Raw genomic sequence first — 22,815 nt, 5'->3', positions numbered from 1 at the left:
GCTACCCTTTATCATAAAAGACATTGAATGTACCAAGCACTTGATCATCAACAGGAAATTCCTTACATTATTTCTCATCAGAAAGAGAAATTTAAATTAATGTCTCTGATTAAAGGAACAATATACCTTTAGACTCTTCAGGAATTGAAGCTCCTCTTTATTGTGGAGTTATGCGTGTAGCCAGCTGTAGATCCCAAGCTGGCTGATGTTCCTAGTCCTGCAAAACACAGAGTTACACAAAGATTATTATTATGCTGATCACTAAAAAAAATCTCCTTCTCCCTTCAACCTTCCCCTTTTTACAGTTTTTCTATGCATTAAGATACTAGTTGATTTAAGACTCCTTGTGTTTACTGTTTGGGGCACTCAGAGCTAAACATCTGAATTGTTCTTCACTGATACTGGTGGGAAGTTAGGTAGTACTCAGGAAATCAGAGAATTATTTTTTTTTAATGAGTAGCTTAATACAAAAGATAACCAAGGCAAAAATCATGTCTAAAAGTAGGTAGAGCCAGATTTAATTTATTCAGACACTTATATGGGCATTATAAATGTTGTAGTACATTATGCCAAATATTACACTTCTGTTTAGTTTCTTGCAAAGAGAAGATAACCCATTGAAACTAGACAGTAGACGAGAGTTATTAGTTGACATAATTAATAATCAGTTTTGAATTTCTATTTTGTCATTGCTAGTGCCCCTTAGGACAGTTCTGGAAAATTAAAAAATGGGCATTAAAGCCCTTTCATTATTGTCTTTGATGTACTGTAAAGGGTCGGTGTCTAGTTAGGCAAAGACAATAAGGACAGTCTACCCAAGTGTTAATGTAATTCAGATTCAGTTGTTTGATTTTAAAAGAAAGCTGGTATTGCTTAACTTACTGAGATATAATATTCATATCACTTTCCATGCTACTTCCAGCTTACTGTTCTGAGAGAACATTCACCATTTTCTGCTGACAGTTCTCAAAAATACTTTCTGCTGTGATGTTCCTTCTTTATCTGCAAGAGATGGCCCAACATGTAATGAGAAACTGAAATAAGTTTTGTCTAAACTCTGTGCAGTATCTTTTCTAGTAGTTACAGGGTTTTAACCATGTCGTATTTGTCTCATAGATTTACAGAATGGAACAAGAAGAGCATCAGCTGAAGAATGAGATGCAAGATGCAAAAGACCAGAATGAGCTGTTAGAATTCAGAGTGCTAGAGCTTGAAGTAAGAGATTCTCTCTGTTGCAAACTCTCAAATGGAGCAGAAATTATGTTTGAACCCAAGCTGAAATTCCTGTAAAGATTACTGATGTCTGGTGCATGTTTAAGGGAAGTCACTTAGGTATCTATTTTTTAAATGTTGTATCTTGGGATAATGAAATTGATGCCACTGCCTTAATGTGTTTTGGAGAGAATGCTCACTAATGTTTATAAAGATGTAATATAGCTAATATAAATTGCATATAGTTTGGTTTTAATCTAATAAAATATTTTGTTTTGCAATATTTTGCCTTTTTTATTTGTTTCATTTCCATAACTGCTCCTTTCCTGCATGTAAAATCAGTTGGTATGTGTACTACAGCCATGCTTGGCATTGATTAAATTAACACACCTCACATCTTGCATGCAGTGATCTGACTAAAGATCTGACACATCCATCACATCAACGTGTAATTACTTTAAATTCTATTGATTTAAGATTGACCACATTCATATGAAATAATTTTATCTTAAAAACCCCACATTTCTTTAGTAGCTTTGAAAGAATTCTTCTTACCTGAAATCATTTTCTAATGGTTTAAACTGGTCATGAACTGGAAATAATTGGCCTCAATCAATGAAAAATGAAAAAAACCCCTCTGATGAAGTTAAAGTTATGAAGCAAAAGTGCACCTTCTGTACGTAAAACTAATATGTTGCCTATAGCAAACAAATTTATACTTTGATAACATGCGGGCTGTGATTACAATAGCAAACAGTGGTTCTCCTCACCTCATAAATTGGGCTTGTGTCAAATTGAGTAACACTAAACTAGTTGTGTGTGTGCACAGTTGTCACATGGTTGTGTTGCCTGATCACATATTGTTCAGTTTCAAAACTCATCAGCATTCTTTACACCGTTCAGAATAAACTCTCCAAGAAACCTGTCATGGTCGCTCCTCCATAACGTTTATCACCCAGCACGTTTCACCAAAGATTTTGGCATGTGTAACTTCTCTGATAAAGATAAAAATGTCATGTCTTCCTGTTATGTGGATGGTTTTTTTGTCTTTGACATTTCTTCATCTCTTTTTCATCCCTTTTCAGTCATATGTTTTGATATCGTAGTTGATTATATTCAAAATTTCACATTTAGGTTATTAGAATTTCTGTAGATGCTCAGAAAAATAACTATGCTTTGTAATACATATCTTTATATTTTATTAAAGAGCTGTAAAGTGAAATACAGAAAAATTTAGCATTTGAATCGGCAGTTACACTAGAAACTGCTTCCTAAAGTGTAAGTGTTCTTAGAAGTAAAACAATCTGAAAAAAATTTCTTAGGAAAAGAACAAATGATCTTCAGTACATCCTTCGTTTATGTATTTATCACATGGAAGAATCACATCAAAAAAAGCTCAGTGGGATATGTTGAATTTTGTCATGTGCCAAAGCTTTAAAAACTTGTTTCGCAGAATAACAATGGAAGTATTTTCATGTAATTATGAGAAAAGATTTTTTTTTTCTCTAGTAGGCAAGCATGTAGACACAAATGTGACTGACAATGCAGTGCTTAGGAAAAGCATCAGTGCTTCTGGTAATCAGGACAATATTTTTAGGGCGATTAAATTATTTCAGATGGAAATTAGGCTAAAGTAGAAAACAATCATTTGTTTATCATTTAATGCAAGTAAGTTTAGGTGAGTTTAATGCCATTGTGACTGATTAATTTTTAACAATATATAAAATTATGACTGAATTTGGACAAGAATTAAGCTTCTGGTTTGGGATTACAACAGCTAAGTCATGTAAGCTCATTTCAGAATTAGGCTGTTAACGTAAATGTTATTTAAAATAAAGCCTGTGAGGGGGAAAATCATAGACTATGGAGAGTTTGCTCTCTACCTTGTAGTTTCAAATTAGTTTTAACCTAGTTAATGAAGATTTGCCATGCTTTGTAACTTGCTTAAGTGAATGGATGCAGCCTAACTGCCATATCAATTAAAGCACCTCATTTTGTGATTTAGAAAATGGAGCAACTTGTGGATGGTCATAGGAACTAAAATATTTGCAATAGCACTGCCTCTCAGAAAATGAAGCTGTTGTTGCCAAAGCCTCCTCTTGTAATATGGAGATAAAATTTGTTTTTTCTTGCTTGTGTTCCCATGGCCAAAGAGAATTCAGAGTAAGACCCAGTGCCTTGGTTTCCCAGAGCCTTCAATCCAGTCATTTTCACAAGCACATTAAAATTTAATTTAAGTAAAATTGCTTGTTCATTTTACTCTATTTCTGCCTCTGAAGAAATAATAGGTTGGTATTTTGAAGAAATGCATGAATGTCAAGTAGATGGACTGGATAAGTTTTAGAAATACTACAGTTTTAGATAAATGGGAATTTATAATTTTTAGTTTTGGCATAAAGAACATCATAACTAGAATAGTGCTGCTATTCAACATATTCTGACATCCTGGATTGTGCAGTAAATTCAAATGGAGATTTTAAGTGCTGTAAGAAGAAGTCTGACTGTATAATAAACAAGGAGCTGCTGATAACCAGCTTTAGTTTTAGTGAGAAAATCTTCAGTGATAATAGTATTTCATCATGGAGTTAAATTTTTTTTTATGCAGTTTCTTCTTCCTAAATGGATTGTTTGTTCCATGAGAGAAAGTGATAATTGAATAAGGTTATAGTCAACATAAAAACTCTCAGAGTATTTTAGGACTCCAGTCAATTAGGGCCACTCTTGCAAGGGTTTCCTGCAGCTGTGGAGTTTGTGTCGCTTTGCAGAAACTGCGTGGAATCAGTTGGCAGCTAACACCATTTTAGTGTTTAGCTAAAGCCAAAGTTCTTCAAATATGGTAAAAGTAAGAGGAAATACCATATATTTGGAATGTGAACAGGAATATGCCTGTTTAATATATGTTTTGTAAAGGTGGGGAAGAAATGTTTACACATAATCACATATGTTGTTTTTAAACAAATCTTTCCTCAGGAGAGAGAGCGAAGATCGCCAGCATTTAATCTTCATATAACCACCTTCCCTGAAAACAATGGAAGTGCACTTCAGCTGTTCTGTCATCAGGAAGGAATAAAGGTATATGCAGAGCATTAGAAACAGTTGGATGGCTAGGAACTTTTTTGGAATGACCAACCTAATATCCGAACAAATTTTTTGGCATTTAGCAGGAAAGAAAATGTAAAAAAAATAAAATTAGTAATATAGATGTTTCTAACTGGGGCAAGAGTTTAATAAGAATATGTTCTGGTAGTCTGTCAGAAGTTGCTCAATGAAAATGAAGGCTGGTCTAAGAAAATAATTTATATTTGGTCTAGGGAAGAATGTGAATGTTGATATGATTCATTGTCAGGCTTACTACAGTACGTTGTTCTTGATATTGAATATTTTCATTTAAGTCCAGAAATATGACATTCAGCTATTATTTTACACTCAGTTTAGTGAAGCATTTAGTTTGTTGAATGAATATGCTTTAGCTATTTGCCTAGGCCAAGGTCTTGCTTGAAGCATGAGATGCCTGGTCCAAAACTCATTCAGACAGTTGAAACTCTATCATTTTAAATCAAGCACAAGATAAATATTGGGATCTCCCTTGGTTACCTTTTTCCATGAGGAAGCAAGAATTACTCTTTTCTATTCCCCCAGGAACAGGCTAGTTTTGACACTTAATTTGCATGTTGGTTTGGCTAAGATTGAATTCACATTTGTGTTGTCAGTAATGTTGCACAACAGGCCAGGGTAACTTTTCTACATGTAACTAAAGTGTGATCTTAGTGCCACTTGCTAGTGATTTATGCTAATATTTTTAGTTGTGTTTACAAGTCCTCATATAAGTGGCTTGTTGCTATTCAGTGCCTTAATGAGCACAGTGAGATCTCTAGAGGAAATAAACTGGAATTGTAGGCTTCATACTTTCAGGAAGTTGAGTAGTCTAAAAGAAAAATTAAAGCCTCATTCTTACCTACAAGTTTTGTTGGATAGTCATCTCCCAGACCACACCAAGAGTCATCAGTTAGCATATTACCTTTCAAATGGAGCCTCTATGGGATGCCAGACCTGGTTTTAGCTTATCTCTTACGCTAATTTTCATGTTGGCTGTAGTCAGGTACAGTGTATCAGGATCCAGAATTCTGATTTTTTTCCATTGTCTACTGTGATACTCCTTAACAGCAGTGTTCTTTTCAATCTGCCTTTCAGTTCACTTACCTGGAAGGAGAGGCAGTCACCTAATATGGTCATACTGAAATTGCTGACCTTTTGTCTTTTTTCAGTGTTTGTGAAAACTTTTTGCCATCAGCAGCAAAGTTGATTCCATAATGATGCAAAATCTGATTTGGTTTCTGATTCTTCCTTTATATTTCATATGGAAATAAATTAACTAGGATGATTATTTCTGGCTCAATAGGTGCAAGAAGTTGCATGCCTTGGTGAATTCACTTCTTAACTAAATTACTGTTCAGTTAAAGAAGTTTCCATTCAACATTGCCAATGCTGATCATAATCAATATTTTTTTAACATCAATCCAAGCACATGTATTAATATGTACACCATTCTAGAATTAGTGATGTGCAGTGTTAAATAGTGAATATAATATTTGGGAACACCACAAAGTGTTTGGGGATAGAGGGAAGAGAGGAATGGGAATTCTCAGGGTAGAACCACTTGAACACAACACAGTACTGGACTAATTTGTAGATTCTTTCCCACATCTGTGTCTATTCTTCAGGAAATCTTTCATTTGTTATTGAGCCTTCCTCACTGGAGTCTGTTGAGTATTGAATCACGAGCTGATCTATGCTGGTGTAGCTATGTAATTTGCAAGCATAGCTAGTTTAGCTTTAAAAAGATTGATAATCCTGACTGCTGACATAATGCATTGCCCAAAATGTAGATGCAAAGCAGCATGTTATGTACTGCAAGCAAAGAAACCAGTGAGGCAAGAACCTTGTGAAATGCTGGTTCTTCTAGACAGTGCTAAATGTGAGTAGAAGTTGAGGATGGCCGTGTTTAACAAGGCTGGTTTGCTTTATGTGCATGCATTAAGCCTTTTGGGCTGGTCTTTACCCATGCTCTCAAGCCTTCCTACTTTCCAATAGTGTATGTCCATAGAACCTGTCAGTGGAAAGGATCCCTGGTCTGTGTTAACTTGTGGACCATACTTGGGATAGTTCAGGAGAACGTGATTAGGTCGGCTTAGACAGTTCCATGACCCTTTCCAACAAGTTTTTAAAGTAGAAAATAGAGTTCTGAGGCCTAGGAATGGACCCTGGCACAGTCCAAAATACAGACATCATGTGAATTTATTCCTTGGGGGTTTTTTTATCTTTTAATCAGAGCCGTGTTTTTATTTTATTTCAGTGGGTGGGCTTTAATGACGGGGGACTTTGTTCAGTTCTTTTTGTGGATCTGAGAGCTGACTGGCAGAAAAACATAGCTTTCTACTCACAGAGGTAATGAGCTGATGGTGTTTGGAGGAGCATGTTCAGCCCTCTGTGTAAATTCCTTTCTACCACTCTAATGCTGATTTGAAACTCCATACTTTTGTTTAACGAAGAAAATAAAAAGCAAACAGCGAATCACCCTGCAAACCTTCTTAGCAATTGCTTCATTCATGCTTTCTGTCCTTTTGACTTCTATAAGTTGATGTGGTTGATGCTCCACTCCAGACAAACAAACAAAATTGTTTTTTAAGCCTTTTATCTTTAAACAGTCTTTTAAGCCTGTTTATCAGTTTTGATCTTTCCTCTACACACACTAGCAGGATGAGAAATGTGAATGGTGCAGGAACATTCTGCGCTCATGCACAGACATCCAGGTTTCTTGCTATAATCAAGAGTGACATTTTGTTTTGTCTTTGAAAGTATCAATAACACTTTTGTAATTGTGATGCAAAACTAATGTTTCACCTATTTACATTTGTAGTCTTTTTGCATGCAAAGTGAATAAAGGGTACATAAAATGCAGCATATGAAAACTGTTTCTCACCTACTTTATAAAAAATAAGTGTTGAACATCTCTTTCAGGATGTGAATATATCTGAACTTATGAAGAAACTAGATATTCTTGGAGATAATGGGGTAAAAAATTTAATTTAAAATATACTTTCAGTTTTATGGTTAATTTGAAGTATTTTTTCCCCACAGAAGGTAATAGTATCCAAGAAAATCCACAGGTTGATTTTTATATACCTGTATATATTTGTATGAAGAATATAAATGGTTAGGTACTGCTTTTACAAACTTGAAATTTTTCAGTTAGACTGATGCTACTGAAAAGTGTATTTTTTCAAGCTAGGATTTGGTCTTGACTGAATAACATGGAAAAAGGCACTGTAGTAGGCAGAGGGAAAAGATAAAAATCAGACCAGATATAAAAAGAAATTTAAGAAATATTTAAAACAGAAATGAAAGCTAGTCCATATTGTTTGTGAGTTTTTCCTCTTGAGTATTAAAAATCATACCTACTACTGTGAAGGCTATTTCTGCCAGGAGGGGATTTTCTGGGAGAAGGGCAAGGATAACTGTCTCACTTTCCCCCTCTATATTGCCAAATACAGAATAAAATCTTGATCATGCAGCTGTGGGTACAAACATCTGGGGAGCTGAGTCCAATTTATAGCTCGCTTTAACAGATTCGTAGTACTAGTTTGACTTTCTAGATTTTCTTGTTATGTTGAAAGTTCTATGGTACTTGATCTTTGCATTGTTTTCACTCATGGGAGATTTAGCTCTGAAGTGCATGAAGGGGAGATTCACTTGCTGCAGGGCCATAGTTTAATTAACAGCCATTTTTCTGCCTAGGAAAAAAATTTCAAAATTCCTGACAGAAACCACTTAATTTTGATCAAATAATGAACTGCTGCAAAAGTGTTGGGAAGGTGGGGCATTGGAGTGGAAACTAAGCACTCCTGGTTTAACTTTTAATACTTTCAATCGTGGTATACTTCTTCAACATGTCTATAATTCTAAATGTTATAAATTATTTAGATTTTGAAATTCAGTTAAAAATTATTTTTTGTGTTGAAGGATGAATTTTTGATCCAATTCAAAATGCATCTTTTTGTATTTTAGAATTTGAGAAATGAAGAGCAGGTTGCAATAATCCAAGCTGGGACTGTGCTTTCCCTCTGTGAAAAGGTAGAATTCAGTAAATATTTTTCTTTGCTAAAAATTGACCATGCCTTCTAAGGTATCACATAACTTCATCAGGGAATATGGCTTTTCTGTTCGGTCATCTGGGTTGGAGCATGTATTCATCCTTGCATGAATGCTGGGACTGTGATGTCTTGAGGTAAAGTCAAATATACAAAATAAACCCAATTTCAGAATAAAGACATGTTTTGGAGATATTCCCTTAGCATAAAGTACTAAAAAACCACTTAACATAGGAGACTTCCTTCTGTCCTCAGCACTCTGGGGACACGGTGCTGTGACGTCCTTGGGGAGGTACCCACGGTCCCTTTCAGACTTGTCTGTGCATCACTGAAAAAGCTCAGAGCAGTCAGTAGTCCTTTCCTCTGTAAAGGAGTGGACATAGAGAAAAAGTAGTTTGTACAAGATGACTAACCAGTCAGGTCACTCATTTCTGCAGGACTAGTTCTTCTCAGTTATAGAGGGAATATAATCTGTATATGAATAGGGGTGATATTTAGAACTAAGCAAGATTCGCATATTTCTCTGAAAAACCTCTGTCCATCCTTTTCATATGTTTCTGTTAAATCTTTCCTAGATACATTCTTGAAATTCAGAATCAGAACTTTGAAACTAAAATTTGAGCATTTTGCAATATTTGATATTACTTGGATAATCTACTTGTCTATTTAAGTAGATAATCTACATTAGGTAATTAAAAAGTCATTAATTTGAGTGAGTAATTGCTATAAGCAAAGTAAAAACTAGGAAAAGTGCTAAAAGTCATATGTTTTTCATTGTGTTGTAGTATTCAAGGAAAAGGTGATGATTTTAGTCCTTTACATCCAAAAATGAAACTAGAACCCCAGTATAAAAGGCTAAGACAGAGACTCCTAAATGCATGATTGTCTCTTCTGTCCCCCTTGGTTCCAGAAAGGCTTACAGGCATAGTGGGATCAGAATCAACATTTAGTTTTGCATATCATTCATACCTTCCAAAAAATTAGACCTGTAATTTTTCCCAATAGCCCTTCACTTGATTGAGGGTAGCTGTGAGAGATGCCCATTTCTATTGATTGTTCAGAATGCTCACAGTCTTGCTGAGCATCAGCAGTGAGTCTTCCCTTAGGAATATCTTCAGCTTGTCACCTTCAAAATGAAGAAAAACAAAGATGGTGAAAATAGAATCCCTTGGGAATATGGGGTTCCTGTTCTATTTTTTTTTCTTAGCACTACCTGCTAAGTAGGTAAAAAAAAATTTCCATTTTTATTCACCAGTCTTTTAAATAGTGGAAGGTTCAAAATTATGAAGTAATGAATTCACATTTTGCTTATTTGTAAACTTATACTTGAAATTTCCTATCTAAATCTTTGGGGAAAAAACCTAGGGTGTCATTCCTTTGAGTCTGATCCCTGATGAATTCACCAAAACTCTAAATTAAAAAAGTTGATGTGCAATTCTTACCAAAAGAATTAAAGCAAATATGAGTAGTCCCATGTTAGTAAGCAAGGCATTTGAGGAAAGTGATAATTATAAGTGGCAAAGATACAGCTTGCTTTGATGGGAGCTGGTGCTACAAATAGAAGCCTTAATCTAAACTGTACTCTTTGTAACCCAGTCAGTGATACTGTAGATCAATAGGGAAATGAAATAAAGTGATTCAGAACAGAGCATTTCCATCCATTGCAATACACTGAAATATGAAATACTAATATAATTCTGATGATTATTAACAATTAAACAAGAACCTTATATCCATGCATTTAGCTATTACAATATGTAATTTTTTTCCTTTGAAAGCAAAGAATGTCATTCTTCTTCAGTCTGGTTGGTTTTTTCATCACGAGTATGGTGAGGGATTCATTGTAGCAATGACAAGAACTTCCATCTGTCTGTTTGTCTGTTTTGTTTTTCTCTCTACATTACTAATGTTTTGCAAGTGAGCTTCTTCCAACAAAGAGTGCGGCAAACTGCAAAATCAAGGGCTGAGTTTTCCACCTTGCCTTTTTTTTTAAATTGCATTCTGGAAAAAATGCAGGGCTGGGGGCCTGAAGTCAGATGATGGTTTCACAAATCAGGCCAACAATCACTGAGTATATGAAGTAAGAAACAAAGAGGTTGATTTTGCATTCTTGACTGAAGACTATTTTGTATCTTGAACTTTACAGGGGAAAGACCATTTCATTTACTGTAGGAAAGCAACTTTCACTTGTTAGTCTTCAGTACGTCTGTGCAGTCCTCCATTCTGCCTATGTTCTCACAACCTGTGGAACTTCAAAATGAATAGATAGCATATGCCTGGAAGTGTTGGCAACAAGTGTGCAAAATGTTTGGTACAAATTTTTCCAAAAGCTCTGTTTTTTTTCATGTTCTGTTTTTTCCTCTTCACACTGCTATGTTCCTGTAGTGGTTGAAACAGATAGAGGGGACAGAAGCTGCACTGACACAGAAGATGTTAGACCTGGAGAATGAAAAGGTAAGGAACAATAGCTAAAAGTATAATTCAATGAGCTAAAACTCATCTCAAGGGAATGTGTATAAACTTTATCCTTTGTTGATTTGTTAGCTTTCTCTGCTTAACAGAGATTGCTTCATGGTAATATAGGCAAGAGGTTTCTAGAACAATCTATTGCTTGTATTCTTTGGGGTGAGAGGGAACCGTCAAATCTATATAGAACAAAAGTATCAAAATATGTATAAATTAGGGCATAAAGGCATGACTACAGAGCACACGGACCAAACAGTGTGAAATTGTATGTGCTTTCTCTGTGTAGTAATTTGTCTGGCAACAGCATTGTCTTTTTAATCTTGAGGTCACATTAGTGGAATTGTGAAGGGTATTTCTTTGCTCTCTGGTACTCAGCATCTGGACAAGCTGTCAAGACCTCTTACTCCAGATGGCCTTTCTTGTCCCATGGTCTTCATGCCTAAAGACAGAATGTTTTCTCAAAAGCAGTTCTGTCTTGCAGAAAAAAACTGACCTTATTTTTTCATATGTTGAACAAAGAGTTTAGAATTAGCATTTGTTTTTATTGGTTTACCATGCATGCTGTGCTTCACATCTTCAAGTGGTTTTCCAAACACTGATTAATCCTCACCACACCTTTTACAGGTAGATAAATAATCACCATTACATTCATCCTACAGAATGGGACCGGGAGGTTAAGTGATTTGCCCAGGGCCACTGAAGAAGTGTGTGAGCCACAAACAAAAAAAGAAGTGCTCAGACTGTTCTCTGTTGAGTGTAGCCTGTCATACTGATTGGACTGTAACAGACACGATCCTTCCCAAATTTAGTATTTCTTTATTTTTAACTTTTTCTATGGACAAATGCAAAAGTTTTGGGTAGGAAAAGTGCCCATAAATACTAAATTCTTTTGTAAAAAGAATTGGAAAAAATAATTTATTGGGTTTTCTTACTGTCTGTGATATTTTCAAGTCTTACTGTGGGTAGCCTTTGCATTTGTTTGTTTAGCACAGCAATCTGAGAATCTGCATCACTAACAATTGCCTTAATCATGGAATGAGCTGAGAAATAATATTCTAGCATGATTCTCAAAAGGACTAAGCACTAGTTTAGTTATCCTTGAAATCCATGTTAAGGGTTTGAGGTCCTATTCTTGTTTCTTTCCCTCTTGCTTTTTGTGGACAGCTTTTACTATACCTTTTTGGGAAATAACATGATCAGGGCAACTGCATTGCTTTTCTGGGATGTGGTGGTGAACTTGACTGAGCTGATCTGACCCTCTCTATAGTCTCAGGCAAGTCAGGCGAGTCTGTGGTGTCAGACATCTGTGAGCATGTTAGGACCAGGCCTGTCCCTCACTATGCATTACACAGCACACATGGTATTGCATCCTGTGCAACAGCCACCAGCTGTTGCTCTGTTGGTGTATTCCATCCACATCAGGAGGTGATGCCACCTGGGTAGTCAGTTGCATAAGCATGGTGTCTAATGCCATATGACATTCTTTAGGGTTCTGGAAATGTCCACAAATGTCCAAATATGTTCTATGGGGCTTGTTGGAGACTGCTGCCCTTCTGGACCTGTAGCTGAAGCGTCATATTCTAAAATGGGTATCATAGCAAGAGATGGCCACCTGTGGGTAACCAAATTCTAGCCTGAAGATCAAGGCCTGACTTAGACTTTGGCTTTACCTTCAAAATTTATTAGAAGGTAATTAAAAGAAATCCAGGTTTACAAAATAAAGTAATAGTAAATACTATGCTTCTTACACAGAGACAAATAGCACCTTATTCCTCTGAGTCCGCTAACATTGGTCTTATATGTTAGTACTGTCACCAGTTCTGGCTTGTTCATAACAAGTGGGAGGTCATCTCTGGTCATTGTATGCTCTGAGCCCCTCCAAAGCATTAATTTGGTAATCAAAATGGATTTGTTTTAAAGTAGATTTTTGGACTGAGAATTCCCCACCATGGTTCATGCTTAGGCAAACTTTGTGTCAGTGCTACACTGGCAGGTAACAGAAAAGCTGTCAGAAGTCCACATATATGTCTAAAGGCAAAATTTGGCCAAATAAGAGACTCTGGGTGCCTTGGGGCACACACTGGATCTCGCCATCCCATATCTAATAAAACTAACCAGGACAGCAACATTTTATTTTTTTGATACTGTTAATAAAGGCTACAATTAATCATCTTAAGAAATCTATGTGCTTGACATTTATTCTATATGTTGAGGAGATGAAAAAAATCTGTTGAATACAAAAAATAATTATGGAAAACAATAAATTCAATCAAAGGGCTTCTCTGCTTTCTGGTCTACTACTAATTTTTTTGAGCATGAAAACATGTCTTGAAAGAAAACCTAAAAAACTCATATAACTGTTTTGTGTTCTACTTATTATGATCCAGGCCGAGAGAAGGTGTCACTGCCCATGGCAAGGGGATTGGAATGAGGTGATCTTTGAGATCCCTTCCAACCCGAAACATCTTATGAACACTCTGAAGGCTTGACTATTCCGACAGCTATTTGAATGTCTACAACTTGCTTGCAACATCATGCTTTTGGATACTGAGTTCCACTGAAATCCCAGTTTGATTTGAAATGAGTTTGATTTTTAAAAACAAAAGTAAAAAAGCCCTGTAAATCTTAGGCATCATGAAAACTTCTTCATGTCTTCAGCCAGTCACTCAACCTCTCTGGGCATCACTTTACCCATTACCTAGAACAGACTTGACAACAGAAATTAGGGTTTGCCCCATGATTTCCTTATGGGTACACATGAGACATTTTCAGAAAATCCATTAAGTGCCCTCACTTGTGTTTCTCTTTTCCCTTGTCCTGCCCTGTGCAAGTTACAGCTATTGGACCACATGCATGCACATCCCTATTCACCTCTTGCTGCTCTGTGCACTTCTGTCAGGTCCAGGCAGGTTTGTACACTGGTGTAGAGGTCAATGCTTTCTAGGTACAACTTATTAATATATAATACACATATTTGAAGTACTAATATTGTAAATTTGATATTCCAAATATCCTTAGGATGAATGTGGTCATTTTCTGTAGGTTTTCTTTTGCTTTCAAATGGAAAGCTTGTGTAAAAATGATGGCATTTATGATTCTTCATTAATTAGAATAAAGAACAAACATTCCCTTGTTTTTATTATTGCTCAGGACCTGTTCAGTAAACAGAAGGGTTATTTAGAGGAAGAACTCGACTACAGGAAGCAAGCTCTGGACCAGGCTTACATGGTAGGAAAAGCACAGTCATTAAATCGTTCTGTTTGAACAGAGTTGATAAAATGCAGGTCGCTTTTTTTTCTTGTGAGTATAAATAGGATTCTTTTTTACTTAATACATTTTTTTCTGGCAGACTAGAAATCAACTATTACTTAAATGAAAACTTAGGAAATGGATTATAGTACTTACAAGTGTAATGTTTTTGCATTGCATTTTTTATTCTATGATATGCAAACATCTTGTTAGTACTTCTGGAATGGGAAGAGCTCATTTTTATATGCACAAATCTGTGACTAGTAGAATACACCAGAAATTACTTTAGAACTTTTCCAATATTTCTTTTCCTGAAGCATTTGTAAGTATTACTGCTGCCAGCCTATCCTATATCAGGAATGCCTGTTTTTGCTATGCAATTTCTTCCTGTGCAGTCCTATCCAACCTTGCCCTTCTGAGCTTTCGAAGGGGAAGCTGCAACCTTGCCTTTTCTCAGGCTAAGCAACAATTAGGAATTATCTAAGTGATAAAACTGCACACCCAATTTTGTTAATAGTGCAACATCAGGAAATCAAAATGTAATGGCCTGAAGCATTATTTAATACATTGTAAATGTTTTTTATGGGGAAAAAGTTTTCAGAACAGAAGCAAGGTCTAGTGCTCAGAGCAGATAACAGAGATAAAAATAAGCAGGCTCTATTTCTAGCACTGTCACCTTGGGCAAGCCAGTTAACCTCTCTGTGCAGCTGTTTATGTATCACTAATATGGATGGAATTACCTACCTCACAAAGGTGTTATGAGGGCTAAAGGGGTGTGATCAGATGCTCTTGATCCAAATATTGTCAGTCTGGATGATGTTTTTTGATAGCATCATACTAACCCCAGTAATCAGAGAAACACTGCCATGATTCCGTTCTTTCTTCTTGGGAATACAGTTCTCTGTGCGAATGCGAAGTTCTCCTGTGTTCTCTGCTCTGCAAAGTACTGCAGTTTTGGTCAGTGCGTGAAAATTGTGTTAGAAATCTGGCAAGTAGCAAGAGATGGATGAGGGATTGGTGTATGCAAGTATGGAAGTGTTCCTCTCTTCATTGCTTATGGCAACCTGGAACCAAGCCAGTGACACAGACTTGGGGCCATGGATGTTGGGACAGTAGGGCCAGTGAGAAAGAAAGATTTCTGTTCACAGTTTTTCCTGTGGTCTTTTTGTTTTGTAGGATGGCTTAAAAATTCAGTTGCAGTTGAAGGAAATCTGTTAGTTTGCATTAAATTTGTAATGTTCAGCATCAGGATTTGGAGTTGTATCAGGTATTGAGTGCAGAGCTATTGTCTGAATCTTTCTTACGCAGAAGAATCGATCACTTACTAGAATGGGAACCATGGCTTGGGTGTAAATCAGTGCCAGGAGGCTGCGTGCACTCTGTGTGGAATGCTCCTCACTGCTCACGACTGCTGCTTTCCGTCTACCTGTCTGTGTCCGTCCTTCCCTCCTGCCTAAGGCTTTGCTTGCCAGCCTTCTCCTCGAGCTGTTGGTAGCTGTTGGTGGGTTGTTTGCTTGCTGGATTCAAATGTCAGCCTGTCTGTGTGTGATTTGGGTTGCATTAGAAAATCCAGGAGCTGGAGGCCACGCTGTATAATGCCCTGCAGCAGGATCCAGGGAGGCGGGCGAGCGAGTCACTGACGGAAGCACAGAGGGAGGATTTGCGGGCTGCAGTGGAGAAGGTGCGGCGGCAGATCCTGAGGCAGAGCCGCGAGTTTGACACCCAGATCTTGCACGAGCGGATGGAGCTGCTGCAGCAGGCACAGCAGGTAATCCTGGTTCTCTCTCCTCCCCGTCGCTGGTGTTACCTCTGTGGTTGCTGCCACTGCCCATACAACAGCATCGCTTCACCCTCACCTTGTGGAGTTCCGTTTAGTCTATTCCTTGTACAGCTCCTGTGCCAAGGAGCCATGTGGTGTTTAGGACCTGGTTGCACTGGGCATGGTGCACACACAAAACAAGTCACTGTCTGACCACAAAGTCGTGTTGCACAACCTGTTCCATGTGTGTGCAACCACACAGTCTTCCACAGGACTTCAAGGAGAGCTTGTTGCGAGTTTAAGGCCTAAATTAATAAAAAACAGAATGGAGGGTCGCAAGATAACATTTTGAAAAGTGGAAAGGCATAAGCACAGTTACAGGAATACAAGTTTTTTATTTTTCCCCCTTTTCCTTTATTTTAGCTATCTGTTAAATTTTTTCAAAAAATAAAAAGAGAAAGTCATAGGAAGTCTTTTAAGATGCCATTTACAAGCTTTTACACCTTTAAATTGGTTTAGAAAAGCCTTGTCTGTTCTAAACTACTTCATTAAGGACAAGTATTGACAACATGAACTCAACAGAGTCCTGGCCTATGGATGTGTGGTAATTATTTACTGCTGGTAGGATTGCTAGGTTTTCTGTGCAAATATTCACGGACAGAAGAGAGCTGCATGTCTCAGGGTGTTAACTACTACAGCAGGAATAATTTTTCCCAAGGATTTTGGTTCCTCGTTATAGTAACCTCTGGAAGTTGCAGGCAGATGTCTTAGATCTTGAGGACTGCTCTCCAGCTGCTCAGCTACTTTTTGTGCAAATCTGGAATCACATATTGTAAATACTAAATTGTGCTGTGCAGATGTGTCCAGAACATTGTTGCTATTTCAGGTGCTGAGTCAAGAACTGCTTTCAGTTTAGTCCAAGCTTCTCTCTGTTCTGGTTGGCTTTGTAGATGAATAGAGATGAAATTGATGTAATGTGACCCAGCACTGCTGGGACCATCTCCTGCCATCCTGTAGTGATGAGAAGTGCTTATGGTGGTAGTGTTAGACCTGAGCTCTGGCTTCCTAGAAGTTTCCTTTCTCTTGCTCCTTGATGAATGTGTAACACTGAGACAAAGAGATGAACTTGTTCAATTGGTGTCATCTATTTTTAGTCATCAGCAATGGTGTAGAGAAAACTAGAGAAAGTAGGTACCAGCTGGCACTGAAAGTGTCAGAAAGAAAGAGTAAACGTTAAATTTGGTAAATAAAGATGGAGCCATTAGTTACATGAATAACTAATGTTATTAATGTAGCTGAAAATTGGTGGGAATAGAGGGGTTTTGCCAGTCACTTAGGCAGTCCAACTTCCTAGGTGGAGTGTTGGTGTTTTATTCATGACAGTAATGGAGTGCTTTTCACTTCTACAGTTATTATTTGTCAATGACATTTATTGAGAATGAATGACATTGTGTGTTGAGAAATGCCTCCGCACCTAAATAATACACAATTTCAGATTTTAACATTAGACTAGATATAGTTTGCTTTCACTAGACATGTAGTTTGACACACTTTGAAGGACTGGTCTTGGCTAGGGCCTTTTTATTGTCCTTGTTGGAGTGTATTTTTGGGGAACTTGAACAGGTCTAAGTTAAGCTCATGTCATATTGGTAAATAGAAAGGAAAATGTAAGATTAGTTTTGTAGAGTGAAACAGTTGTTCCTGAAGACTCAAAATCCATACTATGTGCATATCTGGAGTGTAACTTGGACATAGTTCTAATTTGCTCCATGGCCTGCTCACTATCAATCAGAGCACTTTATGGGCTCATCTGGAGCACATCTGTTTGAGTCCAGTTCATGTATTCACAGATTGCTTCACAACATAATGTTAAGAATGATGAGTGTAGAAGAAAAATAATGCTAGCATATCCAGAGATTTTTATATACCTCTCTCCAGATCCATTTTATAACGTGTCGTTAGAGTTTCATATTGTCCCCGTCTCGTTAGACATGCTAATGTTACAGCCTTGCAGGGCACATTAAACTACTGCTTACTGGGGAGCTAAGATTCTAGTTGTCTATTTTTGACACACACATACCCACGGCCACACACACATACCCTACAGGAAAAAGAAAGACTAGAATGCTCGTTAATTTGCCTGGGTTAGGGGAGGGCTGATTCCCACAGGATTACTTTCATCTACACTATCAAATGACAGAAGCTGAATGTTACACAAATGAAACCATAGTTGTGTTGGCAGAATCCTAATGAATGGATGAAGCTGCACGAAGTCTAGTACATCCCTGATGATTTGTTAAATGAATCCACTCCTTTCCTCATATATTTATGGTCATGAGTAGTTTTGCTGAAACTGTGATACCAGCAAGCACCCATTACACTTTATTCTGGCAAAACTATGGTCTAGAGCTGGTCATATTTTACAGGCTGCAGTGCCTTTACAGTACATGCCACACTTATTCTACTGAAGTGGGGGTTACAGAGTGATAGAACAGCATGATGGAACTGCAAACCTTAGTACAGAATCTTCATGTTGCAAACCTTACTCTCAAACTTTACCTGAAACACAAACCATGTATTAAAGACTCTGAATTCTCTGAAACTTTGGAAGTTTGATCACTTCCAGAAGGCCTTTTAACTTTGTTTCTATTACCTACTGGTCTGCCCAATAGAAGGGCTTCAAAGGAACAGCTTTGCTTAACCTGGCAGGCTGGCAACAACCTTTTCTGATTTAGTTTCTGTGTCAGACATGGAATGGGGATTCAAGAAATTCTGGTAATGGAGAGGGAGGACCTCCCACCTTCTGCCTGTAAATGATCCTTGACCATACTTACAGGGTGCAGAAATGGTAAGGCACATGATGAATGCTGTAGATTGGTCTGCAGAGTTTATTATAAATTAATTGCTTCGTGTAGGAACTTTGAGGATTTAGTGTGTGAGATGCTGGTTTTACAGAGCTGGTAAATGTTCTTCCTGGGAAGTGTACTGTCTTAAAGGGACAGTGATGTGCATAAGAAAATAGGTGAATGGTTGCTCGTGTGAGCCTGTGCTTCTTTGTCCACATAGAAAGCCTGAGTTCTTAGCCATTGGATATTGACTTTGTTCCATTGAAATAAATACATTTTAGGATGTAAGGCTCTGCATTACATTGGTAGGTCTGTTCATCTTGGGTGCATGTATGGCCCCACATTGTTACTGCTCATTAGTATATAAATGGAACCATTTATGTATACCCATTGTGTATTAAGGAAGCCAGGCCTCAGTGGAGCTAAATTAGGCAGACTGTGAGATTAGATCTGCTTGCTAAGGCACAAAATGCTTTTATTAAACCCAGAGTGCACCATGCAGGTCTGGGGGACAGATCCTCAGCTAAAGCATTTTGGCAGTACTCCCTCTAAGTCAGAGAAGGTGTTTTGATTTACACCATCCTCTTTATTTGGAGGAGGTAATATATGTTAATTAAAAGTCTGTCATGAGCAGCTTGTGATATTTGCTTCTAGCAATAGGGTATGTGCAGTTCAACCTCTGTTCCTGCATGTGTTGCCATAAAAAATGTCTCATTGTTCTACACTGTTATAAGCTTTTATAAATCAATGTCTGGTTTATTTTTAGCAGGACTTCATTAAAAGTAACATTTGTGCTCTACTCAATGCAGTGGCATAACTTTTGTGCTTTTTGGAAAATATAAAGGTCATTCTTAGTAGGTTCTCTTAAGAAGGGTAATTTTTCATGTATATATAGGATGCTAAGTCATTTCTAAAGGGAGAGAAAAATGTGTTGTATGGCTATAAAATCCATCTCTGAGAGAAGTTATTTCAAATGGAGCATATTTCTGAAGCAGTGATATTAATTTCCTAATGAAGCCAACTCAAATATAAAAGCAAACCAAAAAACAACTGGCAAAAAAACCCTCAGCACAAAAAATCCACACAGTGTCATGTTAGTTCACCTTAAAAAATATATTGCAATTGTAAATATTTAAAGGTTCAATTATGCTTTATATAAACCACATAAAGTAAAATCCTAAATATATTCCTGTTGGTTTTACTGTAGCTGTTTCTGGAGTATGAAACTGTAGAAAATCATCAGAACCAGGCTTTAAATTAGGATAGATTAATTCAAATTGCATTGTTGGCAGTATTCAAACATGAAGAAAATTTATAAGAGAAATATAATTTACTCTGATTTCATCTGAAGTTATTTTAAACCCAAAGAGATGCTACAAAATTCCTTGAAGAACAGGAGACTGACACATGCTCAGTTCCAAAAATGGTTGCTGCCAGTCAGAAAGGATATGAGAGACAGATTCTATTAATGTAATCCAGTAATTTCTCACAGCAGCCTTATCTTTTTATAAAATTGTAAGAAAGAAAGAAAGAGAAAAGATATATTAGTTCACCATGTCATCAAGGTGTGAAACGTTTTTTCTCTGAGTTGCACTGTAATATTGTACTAAGCTGAGGGTGTTTTATTCTAATTTGAGGTAGCATACTCTTGGGTGAAGGTCAGTTTTACAAATAAAAGAAACCATTGCTTTGATTCTAGACCTGATTATAATACCCCTCTGTACTGATGAAGTCATCCAAATTCCAACTTTAAATAGGTGGAATGTAGCTGTAAATATTTTAACTATGTTTTCTTTAAACAAGAACACTCCCACGACCAGATTGGATTGTTTATCAATAGTAAAAGCAGAAATTACCACTATATTTGTATGTTTTACTAGAATAAGGCATACCTTTAGGACAGAGGAGGTAAAACTCAGAACTTACCTCTGCCATAGAGAAGGATTCACTGCTGATGTGATGCCTTGGGCACTGCTTTTCAAGGACACTATGGAAAAGTCAGAAGCAGCGATGCCTTTTTTCATCCTGAAATGTCAAAATACAGCTTGAAATTGAGAAACAACACACTAATTTTCTTCACTAAGTTTCTTAGTTCCTTTTTTTCATACCTGAAGAGCAAAGCTCTTAGCTGCCTAAAGGTCAAACAAAACTGTAATGCATGGCATTCCTCCATGAGTTCTTCCTGCTGTCTTGTGGGTTGGACAACTTCTTCACTCTGGGGTAGTAGTTTGTGTACAAATCCATAGGGTTGGATGTCACTGTATCTGTAAGATCATATTGGCTCAGCCATTTAGAATACATATTTGTTTTGGAGGAAAAGACGTTGCATGTTTTCGGAGTTTTTTTTTAAATCTCCATTTAAAAAAATGTTAATATGGTAATTTCCAGAGTGAAGTGGGACCTTGAGATTTGCCACTTGATATACTACAGATGTTCAGGTATAGCTGGGATAAATTCAGCAGTTGTTCTGCTCCCCTTTGCTGTGTAGGCTGTTGATAGACGATTTATTTTTCACCCAAGGGGAATTATTAAGGTTTAATGTTTGACTGGGAAGCCTCTTGGGGGAGGATGAGAGTGAGGGAGGATGCTCTGCTCAGAGTACCTTATTGATGGGCATGAGGAGGTGTTGTCTTAAATTTGTCCTCTTTGGCACACTGCTTTGTAACAGAGAGGACAAATGGAAGACAACCTCTCCTCTGGTGAGTTGCCCTGTACAGAGAGGCTGCCTTGGTTGAAAACCCACAGCTGTGTCACACAATTTAGAGAGCAGGTAGAAGTATTACTACTAAGCTTACTTACATAATAGTAATTGGGGAGTCTCAAATCATTTTACTTCCAAATCTACATAGAATTAGTGGTTTAATGTTTGATTTTAAATCTGAAGCATTAAGGTACTAGGAAAGTTCATTCTCACCTATTTGCATATAACTATGCATGAAGAGAATTATATAAGACAATAACTGATTTTTTTTCTGCAATGACTGATGCTTGTTTAGCATTAACATTCTGTGCTTTGTTGTTCAAAATTAAGTGATTACTCTTGATAATGCATTTTTTTATATTTATGAATTGCTCTTAAAAGCATCTGATATCGCAGCTATATAACTGTCATCAATATTAATCAAGCACATCATGACTGGACTAATCATAGTTGACCTGTGGTATTGATTTGTCATGCAGGAGTGAACACTGAGTCTTTCAAGCATTATTGCTGCTATAATGACAATATCACAAGAAACTAATTTCTCACAGATCTGCGGAGCAGATGAGAGTTAACTTTAGTAGTTTCTATATGTTTATCTTGCCGTGTTTCCTTGTGCATGTTTTCTCTATGTAGTCTTCAACCATTTCTGCTTTGCTACTGCCTTAGTGGTGCTACTTGTCTGGATAATAGCAGGAGTGGTATGACAGCTGCAAAATATATCTGAAAGGTCTGCTCCTTTTGTCCTAAACAAGGTGTGATTGAGGTTCTACTAAAATTAAAAGCTACTTTATGCCTTGCAATAGTGTTAGTGTCAAGAAAACTCTTATCGGAAGTTTGAACACTAAAATCCTCTGATCTGAAATCCCAAATAGCCTATGTTTCTTAGGAAGGGCTAATGGGAGCTGAGCAAAGGCAAGTCTGAAAAAAAAAGTGTGCAAAATTTGTTATAGAAGTCAAGGATAAGTGTGTTTTCATAAGCATTATTTATACATATATCATGATAATTACTGAGGTGGAAATTTTACATTTAAATACCTGAATGTGAAATATTCTAAATGTAATGCTAAAAAAAATTACATTATGTTTTTTTTTTCTTCCTACCTGATAATGTGCCTAGCCTGTCAAGGAGTCAGTTTTAAGTTGTTGAATTTTTTTTTTGTCTTCTGAGTTCACATCGACTTAGCATAGCCATTCTGTGTAAACAAAAGTCTAATATGGCTTAAATTATTGTTTTTCCCTAATGAAAGGCAATAGGACTGTTGATATTCTTCTTTTAGATATCACTTTGTATTGTGACATAATTTAAAAGACTCTCAGTGATAAAAAAAATTAAGCAAGTTTATAGTAAATATTACATCCATATAGTCATTTGGTATCAGATTATAACAGATCATTATTCTGGACGAAATGTATTTATAAAATTCACTAATT

At 36.9% G+C, this 22,815-nt stretch overlaps 1 protein-coding gene across 5 annotated transcripts in view; it reads left to right on the top strand.

The window, feature by feature from the left end:
* JAKMIP1 (janus kinase and microtubule interacting protein 1) overlaps positions 1-22,815 on the top strand; it is a 155,277-nt gene that overhangs the window by 118,587 nt on the left and 13,875 nt on the right. For 3 of the 5 annotated variants that reach the window (XM_071556825.1, XM_071556828.1, XM_071556827.1), the window contains 7 exons: positions 1,117-1,215; positions 4,183-4,284; positions 7,231-7,284; positions 8,278-8,343; positions 10,746-10,814; positions 13,977-14,054; positions 15,640-15,843. In XM_071556825.1, coding sequence (XP_071412926.1) covers positions 1,117-1,215; positions 4,183-4,284; positions 7,231-7,284; positions 8,278-8,343; positions 10,746-10,814; positions 13,977-14,054; positions 15,640-15,843 — 672 coding nt within the window. Of the gene's footprint in view, positions 1-1,116; positions 1,333-4,182; positions 4,285-7,230; positions 7,285-8,277; positions 8,344-10,745; positions 10,815-13,976; positions 14,055-15,639; positions 15,844-22,815 lie in introns of those variants that run through there. The other 2 variants (XM_071556829.1, XM_071556830.1) reach the window with 2 other exon arrangements.

Source organism: Pithys albifrons, chromosome 5 (assembly GCF_047495875.1).
Source record: "Pithys albifrons albifrons isolate INPA30051 chromosome 5, PitAlb_v1, whole genome shotgun sequence".
Taxonomy (NCBI): domain Eukaryota; kingdom Metazoa; phylum Chordata; class Aves; order Passeriformes; family Thamnophilidae; genus Pithys; species Pithys albifrons.
Note: the sequence above shows the minus strand (reverse complement) of the source record. Positions and strands in the feature narration are given on the sequence as shown.